The sequence below is a fragment of the Ictidomys tridecemlineatus genome, chromosome 2 (genome assembly GCF_052094955.1).
Source record: "Ictidomys tridecemlineatus isolate mIctTri1 chromosome 2, mIctTri1.hap1, whole genome shotgun sequence".
NCBI classification, from domain to species: Eukaryota; Metazoa; Chordata; class Mammalia; order Rodentia; family Sciuridae; genus Ictidomys; species Ictidomys tridecemlineatus.
The window spans coordinates 1,638,444-1,654,973 of record NC_135478.1 but is presented as its reverse complement, the minus strand read 5'-3'; the positions used below and the strand labels follow the sequence as shown (position 1 = coordinate 1,654,973).

The following is a 16,530-nucleotide window of genomic DNA, read 5'->3' as shown; positions in this document are numbered from 1 at the left end:
CTACCCTCAGGGGCAGCAGGCGTCCTCTCTGCAGGGAGGGCTGGCCCTGCAGCACGGCCTCGTCCTGTGAGCTGGCCTGCCTGGGGGCCTGCCCCAGGGCCACAGGCAGGGGAGGGTCACTGTGTGCGTCTGCCCTGGGGCGTCTGCCAGGGGCCCTGGGTGATGCCCTCGCCGAGGGTCGGGACAACCTGTGAGCTGCCAGGCCGCCCCTCAGGAGGCGCGAGTTCCCTGCGCTGCTGGCTCAGGCCCCTCCTGAGCTGGGGACCCACAGCGGAGCCCAGGCCCCATCCCCCAGTCCCTGACTTTCCTTAACAGGAAGCACAGGGAGATGCGTTGAAGGGGCGCGTCCCTGCTGGAGAGGTGGCTCACGAGCGACTGCCCCCAGGGGACCCTGGTGTCAATTCTGGACTGCCCTGGCCTGGAGTGCTGCTGGCCGGGGACACTGCTCGGCACCTGCAGGGCCCAGGACCCACCCTGAGAATGATCCAGTTCCAGTGCCCGGGGAGCCCCTGCCGTCACCCACCTGGGGCCCTTGTGAGGGGGCTGGCAGCCACCCCCAGGCTTGGCCTGTCTCAGCAGGAGGCAGTGGTCCTCTGGACCTGCCAGGGCCAGCTGCCCCCACGCTGCGCTGGGCCCAGGGAGCGCTGGGCCGGAGCTGAACACCCGCGGGCCCTGCCTGTCCCTGGCAGGAAGCTCCGGGGAGAGCCTGGTGCAGCCTGCAGCCTGCGGTGGGCTGTCCGCCAGCTGGGACCTGCCCGGCTGCCTCCTCTGCTGCCAGCTGGGACCCTGCCCTCCGCCCCTCCCGCCGGCCGCTGGGCTGCCCGGCGGGACATTCTTCACATTCCTGTCCTGGCCGCCCTGCCAACTCTGGGCTCACGTTCCCTCTCCTGTGAGAAGGCAGCCGGGCAGCGGCTGGCGGGTGTCCCCGCCGCGGAGGGGAGCGCTTTCCCGCTACGAGAGCTATGCCTGGAATCCAGGGACGGCATCTCTGTGTCTGGCTGTCGCTGCTTCCTGTGCCGCCGGGAACCCCCGCGGGTGGAGGTGGCCTCATGGGCCTGAGAGAGAAGCCCTGTGTTCCTCAGGTCTGGTGGACCAGGGGCCACCTGCCTCTGGCCAGCGCCCTGAGCCGTGGGCCCTGCAGGGCCGAGCCACACCAGCTGGCCGGAGCCTCTCTGGGCACCTGGTCCAGGAGCCTCGGGTCTCGGCAAAGCCAGAACTGTCCAGGCCTGCCGCCTGCCTCCTGGCTTCGTCCCCAGGGTGCCAGACAGCCCACCCCAGCAGGTCTTGGCACCTGGCGGCCAGGCGCCCACCCTCTGGGCCATGTGGGCACCCAGCAGCCTAAGAATCTGGGCTGGGGCTGGGGCGTGGCTCTGGGTGGAGGCCCTGGGTCCATCCCAGCCCTGCCAAAAAAAAGGGATCTTGACCCTTGACAAGACCCAGAATCAAACTGCCCTTGGCCCCGCCTCTCCCCACCCCACCCCGGGCACCGCCAGGACAGGAGCAGGACGTGACTTTCCCTGCTTCGCCCGGGAAAGCAGGGAACCGGAGGTGCCCTGGTGGGCCTGGTGGGCCGTGGCACCTGCCCAGGAGCCGGGCTCACGGAGCTCGGTGGGCAGCCGGGTCAGAGGGTGGCAGGAAGAGCTCTCTGTCGTGGGGAAAACCCAGGTCTCCGAGAGCCCCAGCCACGCGCAGCCCAGGGGCAGGGCGGGGTGTGACCCCAGGCCTCCCTGGGGTCCCGCGCCCTTGGCCTGTTACCCCAGGCCCAGCACCTGGGCTCTTGGCTCTCCAGACACTGGGCAGGCTCTGCGGAGAGCCATGCTGTGACTCTTCCCGAGGACGTCCCAGGACCCCTGTGCTCGGGGGCAGAACCCCTGTGGGTGCCAAGGGAACCCGGGGCCTCACAGGGCAAGGCGAGCGTCCACCGCTCAGCCCAGCCCAGCCCCCAGCCCGCTGACAATTCTTAAGGACACACCAAGCCTGGGTGGCCTGAGGGGTGGCCTCCTGGGGCAGGTCTCCTGGAGAGCTTGTCCAGGGAAGAGCAGGGCTTCACCTCGGCAGCTGTGTCTGGGTGCAGCCAGCGTCCGGGAGACGCCCAGGCACAGGTGGCCCGTGCTGACCGGTGGGGCTCCTCTGGTCTGTCGCCGAAAGGCCTGGTGCAGCAGGGCTGGCCCGGTTCTCAGGTGTTCCACGTCTGCCACAGTCTGGCTGGGCACAGAATCGCCAGCCACTCACAGCTCTGTAGACTCAAACAGCAACTCTTTATTCCCGAGCTCACAGCGGCCTCCACAAACACGTCCTGGGGAAATCCACGTTCTGCCGCAAAATCCACGTACTCCACCAGGCTCCAAATCCCAAATACTCTCTGAATCCCAACTCAACGGGAACTCAAGGATGGGGCGCGCCAGAGGCAGCAGGATACGCCCTATTCCCAGCAGGGTACACCTTAAACCTGGAACCGCCCTAAAGCCAAGGAGCGGGATACTCCCTATTCCCAGCAGGATGCACCCTAAACCTGGACCCGCCCTAATCCAGTAGGATCCTCCCTAAACCCGGATCCACCCTGGTCCTTGAGCAGGGTCACCTTTCTCAAACACACATGCAGTGTCACTGCGAATCCAAGGCCAGTCCTTCCTCTAAGCAACACGGGGTGCGCTGGCCAGGAAATTTCAGTGCGTCACTCCTACTTGGCAATGGCTCTCAGCAACGTCCTCTGGAGGGGGCCCAAGTCCACAGAGGTGCTGGGCGCCGCCCACCTGGGGACAGAGTGTTGTGACAGTATGGCTGGGACCCTGGGCCCCTTGGTAAGCCCAGGTCCTGCGTGAGGCTCTCGGGGGCGTGAACCTGGGGCGCCAGGCTGTCGGTCACCAGTCACCACCGTCCACTGCTTCTGACTCTGTGCCCCTCGCCCTGCGCCGGGGCCGTCACCCTGTCCTGTCACCCCGCCCCCCGCGTCCCCATGTGCCCTCTGGACCCCCAGGGGTCTCCCCTTCACCCACTTCCTCTTCTTTCCTCAAGGTCTCGCACTTCAGTGCCACCGGTCAGGCGGTGGCACTCTGTGGGTGGCCCGCGGTGCTGACCCCATCCCGGCCCCGAGGGCTGCTCCCGCCCTGGGCCGCCTGTCACCTGGTGGGGTGGGTGGCCATGCCACAGGGCCTCAGACAAGCCCTCCCGTGGGGAGGCAGCCTGGGCGTCCTCCGTCCCTGAGCGCACTCCTGACCTCCTGCAGGGGCCTCACATTCTGTCAGGACCACCCCCTTGCCCTCAGCGACTGTGGCGTTAGCTGACCACTGGTGGGCAAGGCAGCCTGGGGAGAGGTTGGTCAAGGCAAAGGCGGGCCTGTCCCCGCGTCCAGGCTGTGGGCGGACCCAGGAATCCTGTGGCCTCCGAGTTCTGGACCAGCCTCTACTTCAGGGAGCAGTGGCACCCTCAGCCCTGAGGAGGGCGCTGGGCGACTGGCACCTGGGACGCGTCCTGGGGCCAGGCTGGGCCGAGTCTGCTGCTCCTGGCCCCTTCACAGGACCCGCAGCCCCTGGGCCATGGTCATCCCTGTCCTCAGGAGGAGTGGAGGGGGACCTCGGGCGAGGGAGGGCCCTCCCTGGGTGCGTGGTCCCGGGCGCCGTCTCTGGCTCTGGTGGCTTCTTGCTCTCTGGTGTTGGAGGACATGCGCTGGGCCCAGGTCCCCAGGCCAGGTGGGCCGTGGCGCCCTGCCCGCCCCCGCCTCCAGGCAGCTCAGGGAGTGGCCCCGGGGCCAGCCAGCAAGGTCTCCCAGCAGCTTCCCGCCAACCTGCCCGTCCACATTCACTGGGTGCAGATGGCCTGGTCACCTCGCTTTCACTCCGGGCAGCAGCGGTGCCTGTGCCTGGTGGTCGTCACAGGTGGACCCAGGCAGGGTTCAGGCCCCCGCTGCCCGGGGCAGCACCAGCCCCAGGGTCCCCGCCTCTGGAGCCGCTGGCGGGCTGGGCCCTGGGCAGCGGCGTCTCCCGGTTACTAAGGGTGGCGATGCCCGCCCGCCGCCCAGAGAGCTGGGAGCAAGGCCGGAGGAGTCGGAGGCCAGCCTGGGCAACTTCTGCAAGACCCTGTCTCAAAACAAGTCTTGAAAGAGGACGGGGAGGACCGCTGACCGTGCTGGAGCAGGACGGTGAGGCCACGCGGTGCCCCTGAGTGGACCTGGGGCAGCTGGCGTGGAGCAGGGTGCCCTCGGGTGGCGGCGCGTGATGGGACTTCGGTGTGGGGACTTTGGAAGCGCATCGTGGACGGGACCCAAGCCGAGAGCGGCGGCCACCATGCCGGGGGGTCATAGTGGACACACCACGGGATCACGTGCGGCGGCCCCAACCCCTGCTGGGTGGGGTCATCGCCCCTTTTCGGGGACGTCAGGTCAGCTGCGCGCTGGCCAGGGCCACGCAGACCACACTGAGACCCCGGGCCCCACTGCCCAGGACAGACCTCTGCCCTGGGGCTGCCTCTCGCTTCTGCTTCACAGCTGACCCAGACGTGGCCAGTCTGCGTCCCTGTGGGACAGCGCAGGTCCCCGCTGTCCCGACCGCGGCGCGCAGGGGCCCCGTGGCAGCGGAGGCAGGGGAGGGTGAGGTGGCTCCAGGTGGCTGGGGACCAGGGGACCGTGTCGGTCACCGCCATCTGTGCCAGCGAAACCTGTGCCTGCGCGCTGCAGGTGACCCGCGAGGCCCTGCCGCTGCAGGGAGCTGGTGACAACCCTGCTCAGCCTGGGGCCTCCGCCCGCCGCCCTCTCCTCCCACTCAGCCGCCCACAGGGTCGGGTCACCCTACCTGGCCCTGCGGGTGTCTGACCAGCACGGCTCCTGGGCCAGGCGTGGAGATGAGCCGGCTGACCACTGTGCAGGACAGAGGCCTGGCCAGCGGGGACGGAGCTGCGGATGGCTCGCTCTGGGGGTTCCTGGAGTGGTTCTGGCCACAGTTGGCCGTGGGCAGCTGAGACTGGAAACCCAAGCCGTGGGCCAGGAGGGGCAGTGGCTCCTGCAGGGCCTCCGTCCCCAAGGTGGCCGCACGCGGTGCTCCATCCCGCCCACCGTGCTGACACCTGCTGGGTGCCTGGCCCTGCGCCTTCCAGGAAGCCTCTGGTTTGGCCCCCGGGGTCCACCCCGGAACGGACAGCAGAGACGAGGTCACTGTGCGAGACCAGGGAGGCCAGCGCGGCCTGGCTGCAGCGGGATGGGGATGGCCCAGCTGGTGAGCTTGGGCGCGGGGGGCCGGCGGGACGGGCCCCTGGCCTGCTGTGCCCATCTTCCTCAGCCTCTGGTCAGCAGTGCAGAGGGCCCCTGCGGTGCGCTGACCGCGCCGTGTCCCGGCCGCTGCCTTGGTGCTCCGTCGTGCTGGCGCATGTCCACCCAGGACCGCTGCTGGCTTGGAGCACAGTGGCTCCAGCGTAGCTTCTCGGTGACAGAATCGTGGGGGGCCTGGTCTGGGCCCCGCATTTTCTTTCTGCAGCTCCGGGTGAAACTTCAATGGGGACGGGGGTCCTGGCTGTGGGTGGAGGCCAGGGACACTGCTCAGCCCCAAAGCAACTGGCCACCCCTGGACCATGACCCGCCAGGCCCACAGGCCCCTCTACCCCCCAGGGCCCCCGGGGCTGCGTGCTGCTGGCCCTGACCCCCGCCCCGCGAGCTTGGGCCTGGGGACTGCTGCTCTAGGTGGTCAGGGCCCTGGGCGGGCACCTGGCCTTTCCGTGGAGGCCTGAGGGGTGCAGCTCCCCACCCTTTGCCCCAAGGCCAGCCTCGGGCAGCAGCGCTGGTCAGAGCTTTATTTTAGAGAGCGGCCCTGGGTCGAGGGAGCCTGAGCCCTCTGTCGGGCAGGCGGAGGCCACAGTCAGGAGCCTGCGCCCCTGCTGACCCCTGGCCTGGCCCCGTGGGCCCTGCTCCACCCTTCCCACCGGCCCTGAGGCCCTGTCCACTGCTGGGGCCTTCAGAGGCTCCACCAGGCCCGGGCAGGCCTGGCCAGCTGGCTGCCCGGTCATCACGTGCCTGGGCCGGGCAGCTGGTGAGGAACGCGCTGCTGACTCAGGCTGCACGTGCCCATCCCTGGGGGCATGGCTGTCCTGAGTCAGGGGTGGCCGGTGACACCAGCCGCAGCGGGCAGTCAGGAGGGGCGGCGTGCCTGGCCCCGATGCAGGCGTCTGAGTCACACCTCAGGTGCGTGGTGCAGGGACACAGACGTCCATGTGTGTGCACACGAGCGCGCTGACCCGCTCTGACCGCGTACAGACCTGCCACGCACACACACAGATGCTGTGCACACGGCACTCGTGCCACGCGCCCACGTCACGCCCATAAGCGCACACACACAGGTGCAGATGCCTGGGGCCACGTGCACACTCGCCCTCGCACACACAGGGTGCCGCCTGCTGGAGTGCTGGCCAGTCCAGAGGGGCCTCGGGAGCCACAGCCGCAGGCCCGGCTCAGGGGGGCGTCAGGCAGCACCAGGCCCCGCACCAGAGCCCCAGGCCAGGGAGGCCGCACTGCCCCAGGGTCACACGTCCCCCTGACAGCAGAGCCTTGGAGGGAGGCCTGTCGCCCCCGGGCAGCCGCTGGGCAGAGCCACCAGGGGCGTCCAGCAGAGCCAGGGGCGGCCTGTGCCTCCTGGGAGTGTGTGGTGGTGTCACCAGGTGTGGCCGTGCGTGTCCTGGGCACCGCAAGCGCACGTCCCCCTTCCGAGCTCCCCCAGGGCCCTTCTCCCTCCTTCAGCAGCTGCCTGGCCGTGCCCTGGCCCTGGCCGCCTGCCGAGGCTCTGCAGGGGCAGGGGCACAGACGTCCGCGCGCGTGTGTGTGTGTGTGTGTGTGTGTGCGCATGTGTGTGTGTGCGCGCTCACGGGAGTGGCCACTGTGCACACACACTCGCGCACACACACACACACACACACACACACACACAGGAAGTGCAGGGGCGGGCTCTCCCTCCCCCACCCCCACCCAGAGTCTCTGTGGGTGGGAATTTCTGGGAACCTGGAGGTGCCTTCACTTGGGAACAGCCTCCTGGCCTCGCTCAGCCCCCTGGCCAGTGTCTGCCCAGGGGAACTGGGCAGGAGGGAGCTGGCCTCGATGCCCAGCACCCAGAGGCGCCCACCCCCGGGCCCTGTGGTGCCCGTCCCCACCGACAGCAGGGACATCTGGGGGGTCCTGAGCAGCATCCCAGCCCCAGCGACTGCAGGCAGGACACCGCAGTGACACCACGCTGTCCCCAGGTGTGGCCCGTGGTCCTGGGACAGTGTCACCCTGCTGAGACCCTGGGTCAGCGCTTACCAAACAACAATTGGATGGAAAAGTGGGATTTTTGCTGCCTAAATAAACAGGCGACGGGCATTCCCAGATCAGAGATTGAGCCGGTGTCCCCGCAGCTGGGGGACCACCAAAGGGCACGACCAGCTACCCCGGAAGACACTTGGGCAGTTTCTTAAAAAAAGACACCCACACATTCACCGCGTGGCCCAGAGATTGCACTCCTCGGCATCTGTCCCAGAGGCGCAGAGGTGTTTGTGGGCACCACACAGATGTCACACAGCTTTACTCAGGACGGGCAAGAGGCAGACCCAGGGCTGGGGGTGGCCTCAGCACCCAGGGGTCTCATCCCAGCCCAGAGGTCCTCCGCAGGGGGTGCTGGCCCTGGTCTGCTGTGCAGTGGAGTACTACTCAGCACTGTAAATGAGCAGCCTGGGGGAGCCAGTCCCCAAAGGCCACACTCCAGATGTTCCTTCCCCTCACACAGTGTCCTGAGATGGCGGAAGTGTGGGAAAGGAGAAAGTAGCATTTTCCAGATGTTGGGGACGCAGCTGGGCTGGGAGGGTGAGGGTAAAGGCCATCCTGGGAGGACCGTCCTACAGGGCAAAGGATCTGCGCTGTGTCCAGGCCACCCTCAGGGAATGTGGGTGGGGACCCACTGGTCTCTGCAAGGGGACAGAGACCGGCTCTGGCATCACTTAAAATTGCACGTAAAACCCAATGAGCGCAAAATTACCAATGTGATTTGAAAATGAGGTCTTGGGCACAGTGGCCACACCTGGAATCCCAGCGGCTGGGGAGGCTGAGGCAGGAGCATGGCAAGTTCAAGGCCAGCCTCAGCAACTCAGCAAGCCCCTGTCTCAGAATGGAAGAGAACCGGGTGAGCTTGGGGTGCTCAGTGGCGGGGCTGGCCTGCCTCCCTGAGCACCTGGGTTGGATTCCCAGCTCCACGAGATGACAATAAAGACACAGGCTGCTGTGCGGCTCGGTGGTTAGGCAGCCCCGGGCTCCAGCCCTGGCTCCAAAAGCATAAAAAATAGTGAAGATAAATAAATAAGCCAATAAATAAAATGGATCCATCCAGGGCAGCCTGGGCACAGCGAGACTCACAGATGACACCAAGGCTGGGTGCCGCTCAGGGGCGAGCTTGCCTGGCTGCGTGAGGACCCATCCCCGGCGCCTCTGAAGAAGGAAGAGAGAGGACAGAAGTGGGGGGGGGACTGGCCGCCCAGGGCCTCACCAGCAGAGCCCTGTGACAGCAAAGGACTGACCTCAGCAGGCAGAGAAGCCCTGGCCCAGAGCCACCGCCCCCTCCCTCCCTCCCCCTCCCTCTTTCCCTCTCTCCCTCTTCCTCTCCCTGTATCTCCCTCCCCCTCCCCCTCCCCTCCCCTCCCCTCCCCCTCCCCTCCCCTCCCCCTCCCCCTCCCCCTCCCTCCCCTCCCCCTCCCTCCCCTGCCCTCCCCTCCCTCCCCTCCCCCTCCCCCTCTCTTTCCCCCCTCCCCTCCCTCTCCCCCTCCCCTCCTTCCCTCCCTCACCCCCCCTCCCTCCCCTCCTCCCTCCCCCTCCCCCTCCCTCCCCCTCCCTCCTGTCCCCTCTATATTACATCCCTATCATTCCTAGGGACGCCAGGGCTGCTGCCAGGTAGACAGGGGTGGTTTGGTGCAGTGGGGACAGCCTGGTGTCCCCCTGAGCTGGTTGGCTGAAGTTCCCTGGGAACGCTGAGGTGGCTTCACTGGGGTCTTCTGTTCAGACAAAAGGCCCCTCCCTCAAGGGGGCCATCCTGGGGTGACCAGTGTCCCCCCAACGTGTCCCCCAGTGGGACCTCATTTGGAATCAGGCGTTTGCCGATGTCATCAGAAGGAGGCACAGGAGAGTGGCCTGTGCGGTGGCAGGGTCCCCGGGCAGGAGCCCCTGGAGATGGCCCCGTGAAGCGCGGCAGAGACTGCGGCCACAGGCCGGGGGCGGGGTGCTGCGCTCCAGGCTCCTGGCCAGCGAGGGCAGCCCCTGGGGCCACCTGGGGCCGCAGACCCAGGACACCAGCAGGACCTTTCGCACAGGCCCTGAGCCAAGCCCGGCCATCCCTGCAGAGCTGAGTGGACCCTCCGGCCGGGGACCTCAGCTGGGGCCTGGAGCTGCTGGTGGAGCCCAGCACCGGGCCACCTTCCGGGAAGAGCCAGCCCTCCCTTCCCCACCTGGGCCTTCCCCATCGGGCTCCAGGACAGGCGGTGGTCAGCCATCCAGTGCTGCGTCCTGGGGACGCTCAGTTCCCTGTGGGGTGCGCTGAGGGAAGGGGGGAGGGGGAGCAGGCCCAGGGACCTCCTGCCCCAGGGGCTATTCTGCTGACCAGGGACGCCTGGTCACAGCTGGGGAGCCGTGCTCAGAGGGTGGAGGCAGCCCCTGCTGGGCCAGGAGGCCCCCAAGGAGGACCCGCCATGTCCACAGTGCCCAGGGGTCCCCGGAGCAGGGCAGAGGTCAGAGAAGAGCCTGACCCTGTCCCCACGGTGTCCCTCGTCCGTGACAGCTCTTCTGCAGGGAGCAGCGGGCAGCCTCTCCTCCCTGGGCGCGGTCCCGGGCGTGGCCAGCTGGCTCATGTCCCTTGTCCCCACAGCTCCTGGACGTTGGCCCAGGCTGATGGCAGACGATGTCAGCCACCAACAACACAGCGCAGGCCCGCAAGCTGGTGGAGCAGCTCCGCATCGAAGCTGGGATCGAGCGCATCAAGGTGAGCCAGGGTCAAGGGACACCCCAGCTGGTGGTGTGGCCCCCGGCCCGGCAGGGGGTGGAGGTCTGCTCTGCCCCCGCGGCTGGCTGTGTGACCTTTCACAGCAGAAAGAGCAGCAGATGTGACTGAAGACATGGCGTCCGCGGCTGCAGACGGCCATGGGACCCCATAGGCGGCGGGCGGCCCCACCCACAGGCGCCCCCCCACCCCCCGCTGGGTCAGCTCTGCCTCTGGGGAAGCTCTGCCTTTCCTCTAAGGGGAGAGCAGGACCTTGTCCACGGGGCGTCCAGGCCTGTCCATGGGGCAGAGTCTGCTCCGTCCCCGGGGCACAACTCAGTGGCCATTGGTGGGGCCACAGGACAGGCCACAGCTGCCACTGTCCAGTTCCAGGACATCTGTCCCCACGTGCAGCCCCTGTCCCCATGTGCAGACCCTGTCCCCTCCCAGTCCTGCACCCACAGGTCCACGTCCTGCCTCTGGCCTCTGCTGTCACTGGTCACGCCGTGGCCTGTGCTCTCACTGAGCCCTGGGTCTCGGCCACCAGCCCAGTGCCGTCACCCGGCTCCTGCCTGGTGGGGACGCTCAGGGTGGGGAGCGCAACAGGCGTATCTCACGCCCACGCCTCCCGGTGCCGACCGTGGCCATGCTGGCCGGCAGGTGGACAGTAGCAGTTCTCAGGGGCGCCTGCTCCCAAACCTGCGTCCCCCTTGCAGAGAGCACCGTGGGGCACTTCCCAAAGGCATGACGGGACACAGGCCCTGTGGCCAGCATGGCCCCGGAGGGTCAGCTGCAGCCGCCTGCAGCACCAGCCAGAGCAGGGCCAGCAGCCAGGCTGCCAGGGGGCAGCCAGACCCGCCTGCCTCCACCTGGGGCCTCGCGAGGACTCGGATCCTGTGGGATGACGCTGTCAGGACCCGGGTGTCAGGGGCGTCCTGCAGTCAGCAGTGCCCGGCCGCCTGTGTGGCTCCTCGTAGCCAGCCCGTGGGTGGGCAGCCAGGCCGGAGCTCGGGGCTGGCACTCCGGGAGGGAGGTCTGCGGCAGGACCCTTCCCGGGCTCCAGCTGGGCTCCAGGCTTTGGCTGATTGGCCCAGGCCCACCCTTACCACGGAGGGTCCCCTGCTTCCCTTGGCGTCCCACCCTCACCACGGAGGGTCCCCTGCTTCCCTCGGCGTCCCACCCTCACCACGGAGGGTCCCCTGCTTCCCTCGGCGTCCCACCCTCACCACGGAGGGTCCCCTGCTTCCCTCGGCGTCCCACCCTCACCACGGAGGGTCCCCTGCTTCCCTCAGCGTCAGCGACTAGGAGGATCATCAGAGCAGGCGCGGTGGCTTCACATGCCAACCCGGCTGCTCGGGAGGCCGAGGTGGGGGATCACCAGTCCAGGCCAGCCCTGGCGACTTAGAAGATTGTCCCAGCAGGCTCCGGGGACAGGGCTCATGCATTCTCCGGGTCCCAGGAGAGGCGAGGACGGAGGATAGGCAGAGGCCTCCCGGACAGAAACCAGAGGCTGCGCGCTGGGTGCAGGGCGCAGAACTGTCACCCGGTGACTCTGGAGGCTGAGGCAGGAGGAGGGCAAGTTCCAGGCCAGCCTCAGCCACGTAGCAAGAGCCCATCTCAGAAACTGGAAAGGGCTGAGGGCGGCTCAGTGGCTCGGCTCCCCCGTTCCATCTTCAGGACGAGACGCACAGCAATTGTTTAACACAAAGGAGGAAAGGAGCCTGGGAGTCACAGCACCACCAGGCTGAGATCCAGGACAGACGGACGTGACCCTGGGGACTGGGCGGGATACCTGCAGCCCAGCCCTGCAGCCCTGCTGAGGGAGCACAGTGAAGCAGACAGAGAAACAGGGAGCGTGGCCTTGGGGCACGTCCCCGCAGTGACCAGAAGGGCCAGCCCCGTCAGGGTCACCGAGGCCCCGGGGCTTCAGGCTGCAACAGAAAGATACAGAAAGGACCCACAGGCCCCACCGGGTCATGCCCGCACCACGAGGTCCCTCCCTGGGTGGCTGAGTGTCGCCTGATCCAGAGGCCCGTCTCCCCTGGTCCCTCTGTTCACAGCCCAGTCCGGCCTGGGGATGCTCAGCGCTTTATCTGTGAGGCTGAGTTTTCATCTTTTTTTAAAACGTGGTAAAAAGCCGGATGAGGGGCTCGGGAGGCTGAGGCAGGAGGATCTCAGTTCAAAGCCAGCCTCAGCCACCGTGAGGCGCTAAGCAGCTCAGTGAGACTCTGTCTCTGAATACAATTCAAAACAGGGCTGAGCTCAGTGGTCACCCCGCATAGACCTCGCCCTGGGATCTCCTCTCTGTGGCGGTGCAGGGTGGGACCAGGCCGACGCAGGCTGGGCGTGCTCCTCTGCTGAGTGCACCCAGCCCTTTGGTGACATTGGATTCATTCACAGTGTCATGCAGCTGTCACCTGTCCAGTTCCAGAACTCTGACCCCCAAAGCAGCCTCCGTCCCTCCCAGCCCACGTCCCGTCTCTGGATCCTCCTGTCACTGGGGCACACCTGTGGCCTGTGTGTCTGGCTCTCACCGAGCGCCAGGTCCTCGGGTCCCTCGCCGCAGCTGCCGCCTGGCCCCTGCGGGTGAGGGTGGCCAGGCCTGTGCCGGCCCTGACCGGCCCTCTCTGCTGCCCACCCAGGTCTCCAAAGCGTCCTCGGAGCTCATGAGCTACTGTGAGCAGCACGCCAGGTCCGACCCCCTGCTGGTGGGCGTGCCGGCCTCCGAGAACCCCTTCAAGGACAAGAAGCCCTGCACCATCCTGTAGCGCCCGCACCAGCCACCGCGCTCAGCCCAGACCCCAGCCCGAGAAGCGCTGGGCTGGCGGCCCCTCCAGGCCACGCTGGACGCACAGCCCTGCCTGTCGCCAACACACGCGGGCCCGAGTCCGCGGCCAGCGGTGGTCCAGGACGCTCAGTGTCACGGGCTCAGCGGGGAGGCCGAGAGGGCAGCAGTTCCCTCCAAGTGGGGCGTCTGCAGGGTCCACGCTGGGCTGCCGGGATGCGCCTCGTGTGACGAGCGGAGGTCAAGCTGGGGTGGGACGAGGCCGACATCATGAGATTTGGGGGCGATATTCCTCCCTTCCATTTGCAACAGTGTCACTCCCCACGCTGAAACCCGCTGCTCATGGCTGACCCAAGCTGAGCTGTGGGAGGATGCACAGGTGGACTTCCGGGGTGGGGAGGGGCTCGTCTGTGAAAGGCACCCTGTGATGCCCAATGTCACTCCCTGTGTGGCATTTGCTACTCGGCCCCACCCTGTCCCTGGGGGCCCACCCGGCACAGACAGGCTTTGGGGATCTGAGGTGGGGGGTGGTCTGGGGCGCTGTGCTGCTCGGTGGCGCTCCCTGGACCGCCCTCACTTCCCCAGTCAACGTGGCCGTTTTTCAGACAGAAGTGCAGGCTGGGGGTCTGGGCCTGGTGGGCGCAGCCCCTCGCACGGAGCCCGGGAAGCACCGTCCAGTGACCTCAGGCCAGGCCTGTGGCCCCGGGGCGGGCAGCGGCAGCTCAGCTCTCCACGTTGGGTGGGCAGGAGGGAGACCCAGGTAGGGCCCATGCGCCTGCCTCCCTGCAGCCTGGGGAGCATGGGGTGTCAGGGGGGGGCACCCTCCTGCCACCCTGCAGCCACTCCGGAGCTATGTGATAAGCAGCAGGGACCTTGGTGGCCCTGGGCCCAGGAGCCTCCAGTGGCCACCTCCCGCCACAGCACCAGCCCAGGAGCCGGGCCAAGAAAACCCACCAGGCTGCCCCTGTGACCCGACAGACATCGGGGCGCATGCCAGGACGGTCCCCGCCCGGCCGCCCCTGCAGGCCAGTGGGGCAGGGCCCGCAGCCCCCCCAGGCAGCCGCCTCCTGGGGTGGGGGCTGAGGGAGAGGTCACTGGGTGGGACACAGGTCAGGAGACGTGGCGGGGGGCCTGGGCGGCCCTCCAGGTACCTCCCCGCGGCTCCCAGAGGGCTCAGGCGCAGGGCGGGCCTGTCCAGCTCCCGGCTCTCTATGGCTGGTCCAGGAGGCCGGGGCTTGGGGTCTGCCGCACGCTCCTGTGGTGGGCCAGAAGAGGACAGCCGGCCTCTGCCCCACCCGACGGGTGGCGGGAAAGGCCAGGGCCAGTGCCAGAGTGCCAGGGCCGCAGTGGGCGGCAGAGGCCCCAGAGCCACCTCTCGAGGGCGGCAGGGCAGGGCTGTGTCCTGGGGGAGACCGGCCCCCGCTTGACCGCCTGGGTCACCGGGAACAATTCACCCATTTCTCTCAAAAAGAAGCCTTAACCCTGGAGCTGGTGTCTGTCCCTGCATGGCCGGCCTCTTCCTTTGTCCCCACTGTCCAGGTCCCCAGCCACCAGTCTCCCAGGAGGACAGTCGACCCCGGCCCCAGCACCGGCAGCCCCCCACGGCCAAACCCGTTCCCCGCACTCGCCCTGCCAGGGCAGAGGACGGGCACTGGGAATCCGAGCCTAGGCCCACGCGACGTCCCCACAGCCGTGACCCCAGGGAAAGTCAGGGCAGCGGGACGCCCCGGGCAGAGGGTCAGGGTTGACCGGGCCTCCGGGCTCGGCCACACCGAGGCTTCTCGGGCCAGCGGGTCCCAGCGCCCAGCCCTGCAGGGCCTCACAGGGTCGGGACGTGCTCTGGCCTGGAGGGAAGGACGGGCTGCCTGACTCAGGCTCCTCATCTGCCCGCCTCCTCCTCCAGGTGCCCCTGCCCTGTCCCCGAGCCGGGTCACCAGGTGCCCACAGGTGGGCCTCAGGGAGGTGGTGACTGGCAGGACCCCAGCCTCCTTCTGAGCCGGGGCCTCTCCTGACCCTGCAGGTGACTCCCAGAGCTTCCAGGACAGCCTCCCTCGCAGCCGGGCTGCGCTGGCGCCCCGTGGGACACGTCCCGGGCACCGCTCTGGGCACCTCAGGTCCCTCGCTGCGTCAGGGGAGGAGCTCTCAGGAGGCTCCACGGCCCACCCACCCAGAGGGCAGGCCCCCGGGAGCAGCGGGCACTGTCTCCCGGCCTGCTCCAGGGTGCCCGGCCGCGAGGGCGCCCGCCGGAGGGGTCGCCGGCCTCAGGATCCGCGTCCAGTCCCCACCCGGGGAGTCTGAGCGGTCCTGGCCATCTCAGTCCCCAAAGGTGACCCCAGAACAAAGTGGCCTCCAGGGATGGCAGATGGCAGAAGGTGCTTGCCTGTCTACTGCCCTGTCCCTTTGATGGTCCAGCAGCGGCCTCCTCCAGGCAGACGCTGGGCCCCCAGGCAGCTCATCCCAGCTCCTCCGGCTGGTCTTAACTGACCCAGTCCTGCCACCCCGGCTGGGGGACGGGACAGGACAGGACCTCAGACCCGGCTGGAGCCGGGGACAGGACAGTTACAGGCCAGCCAAAGCTCTGCCCCCGGCTTGCCAAGCCGCCCAGGCCCAGTCCCGAAGCCAGGGGACTCGGGTGGTCCCGGCCCCTCCCGTCTGGACTCTGTTGCCAAATGCCCCAAAGACCCTCGTCCCCAGCAGCTCCAGCCGCCAGCCCCTGGACGTGGGTGGTCTCTTTCTGTTTTCTAAGACCCCAGCTGTGCCACGCCCACTCTCCGCCCGTTTTGACGCCATGTGGAACCCTGGTCCAGAGTGACTCTCACTCAATAAAGGCCCCAGTGCTTCTCCCTGGCTCGGCTCCTCCCTGCTCCCTCCCTGGCCAAGCCCGTGAGGGCCCGCGCCACCCGTCACCGCTGGGTGCACACAGGTGGCCTTGGGCCCCAGGGGCTTTCGGTCTGCGGCAGGGGCTATTTAAGGACCTGCACACCTGCACACGGGGGCTCCGGTTTGGGTGGGGGGCAGGGGATGGGAAGGTCCTCGTCCTGCCCTTGGCTTCCTGACCCGTGGACCCCACTCTCAACGCCAAAGTCCGACTCCTGGGCAAGAGGCCGGGTGGGAGCCACCGTCACCTGTGAGGCTGAACAGTACCATCTACACGGGTCCCTCTGGCCACGGAGCAGGAGCAGCTTCTCTGTGTCACATGCTGGCGCACTGCACTACCTGAAGACGATTCCCAGTCACAGGCGGGCGGCAGCTCAGTGGAGACCGCGGCCACGGCAGCTGCGCTCGCGGGTGTGGGGAGCAGGGCCCGGAACACACGGCACCTGCCTGGACCACAGACCACCACCACAGGACCGGGAGCGAGCCCATGTCCATCCACAGCTGAGTGGGCACACGTGTCCCCTCCCACAGGGGGAGCCCCCGCTCGGCAGGGGAGGGAGGGACAGCCTGACACCTGCCCCATTCAGGACAGACCTGGGGACGGGGCACCCCTGCAGAGAGCCAGTTGTAAGGGGACACAGGCTGCAGCATCCACCCAAGAGGTCCCTGGGGTCTCAGATCCACAGACAGGAAGCAGCAGGCAGGAGTCAGGCTGGGAGGGGCAGTGGCCAGTGCTGGAGGGGCAGAGCTCATGTGGGGAGGTGGAGAGTTCTGGAGGTGGTGGTGGGGTTGGCTGCACAGCCCTGTGACTGTGCTCCCCGGCTCTGAGCTCTGCATATAAATCTTGGATCCTGCATATTTTACCATAATAAAAAACCAGTTCCTACAAATTAGAAGGAA

At 67.7% G+C, this 16,530-nt stretch overlaps 1 protein-coding gene across 2 annotated transcripts in view; it reads left to right on the top strand.

Moving 5' to 3' along the window:
• Gng7 (G protein subunit gamma 7) overlaps window positions 1–15,600 on the top strand; it is a 66,866-nt gene extending 51,266 nt beyond the window's left edge. For both annotated transcript variants that reach the window (XM_021730859.3, XM_078033348.1), the window contains 2 exons: window positions 9,858–9,971; window positions 12,611–15,600. In XM_021730859.3, coding sequence (XP_021586534.1) covers window positions 9,891–9,971; window positions 12,611–12,736 — 207 coding nt within the window. In that variant the 5' untranslated portion in view covers window positions 9,858–9,890 and the 3' untranslated portion in view covers window positions 12,737–15,600. The remainder of the gene's footprint in view (window positions 1–9,857; window positions 9,972–12,610) is intronic.
• Window positions 15,601–16,530: the final 930 nt, after the last annotated feature.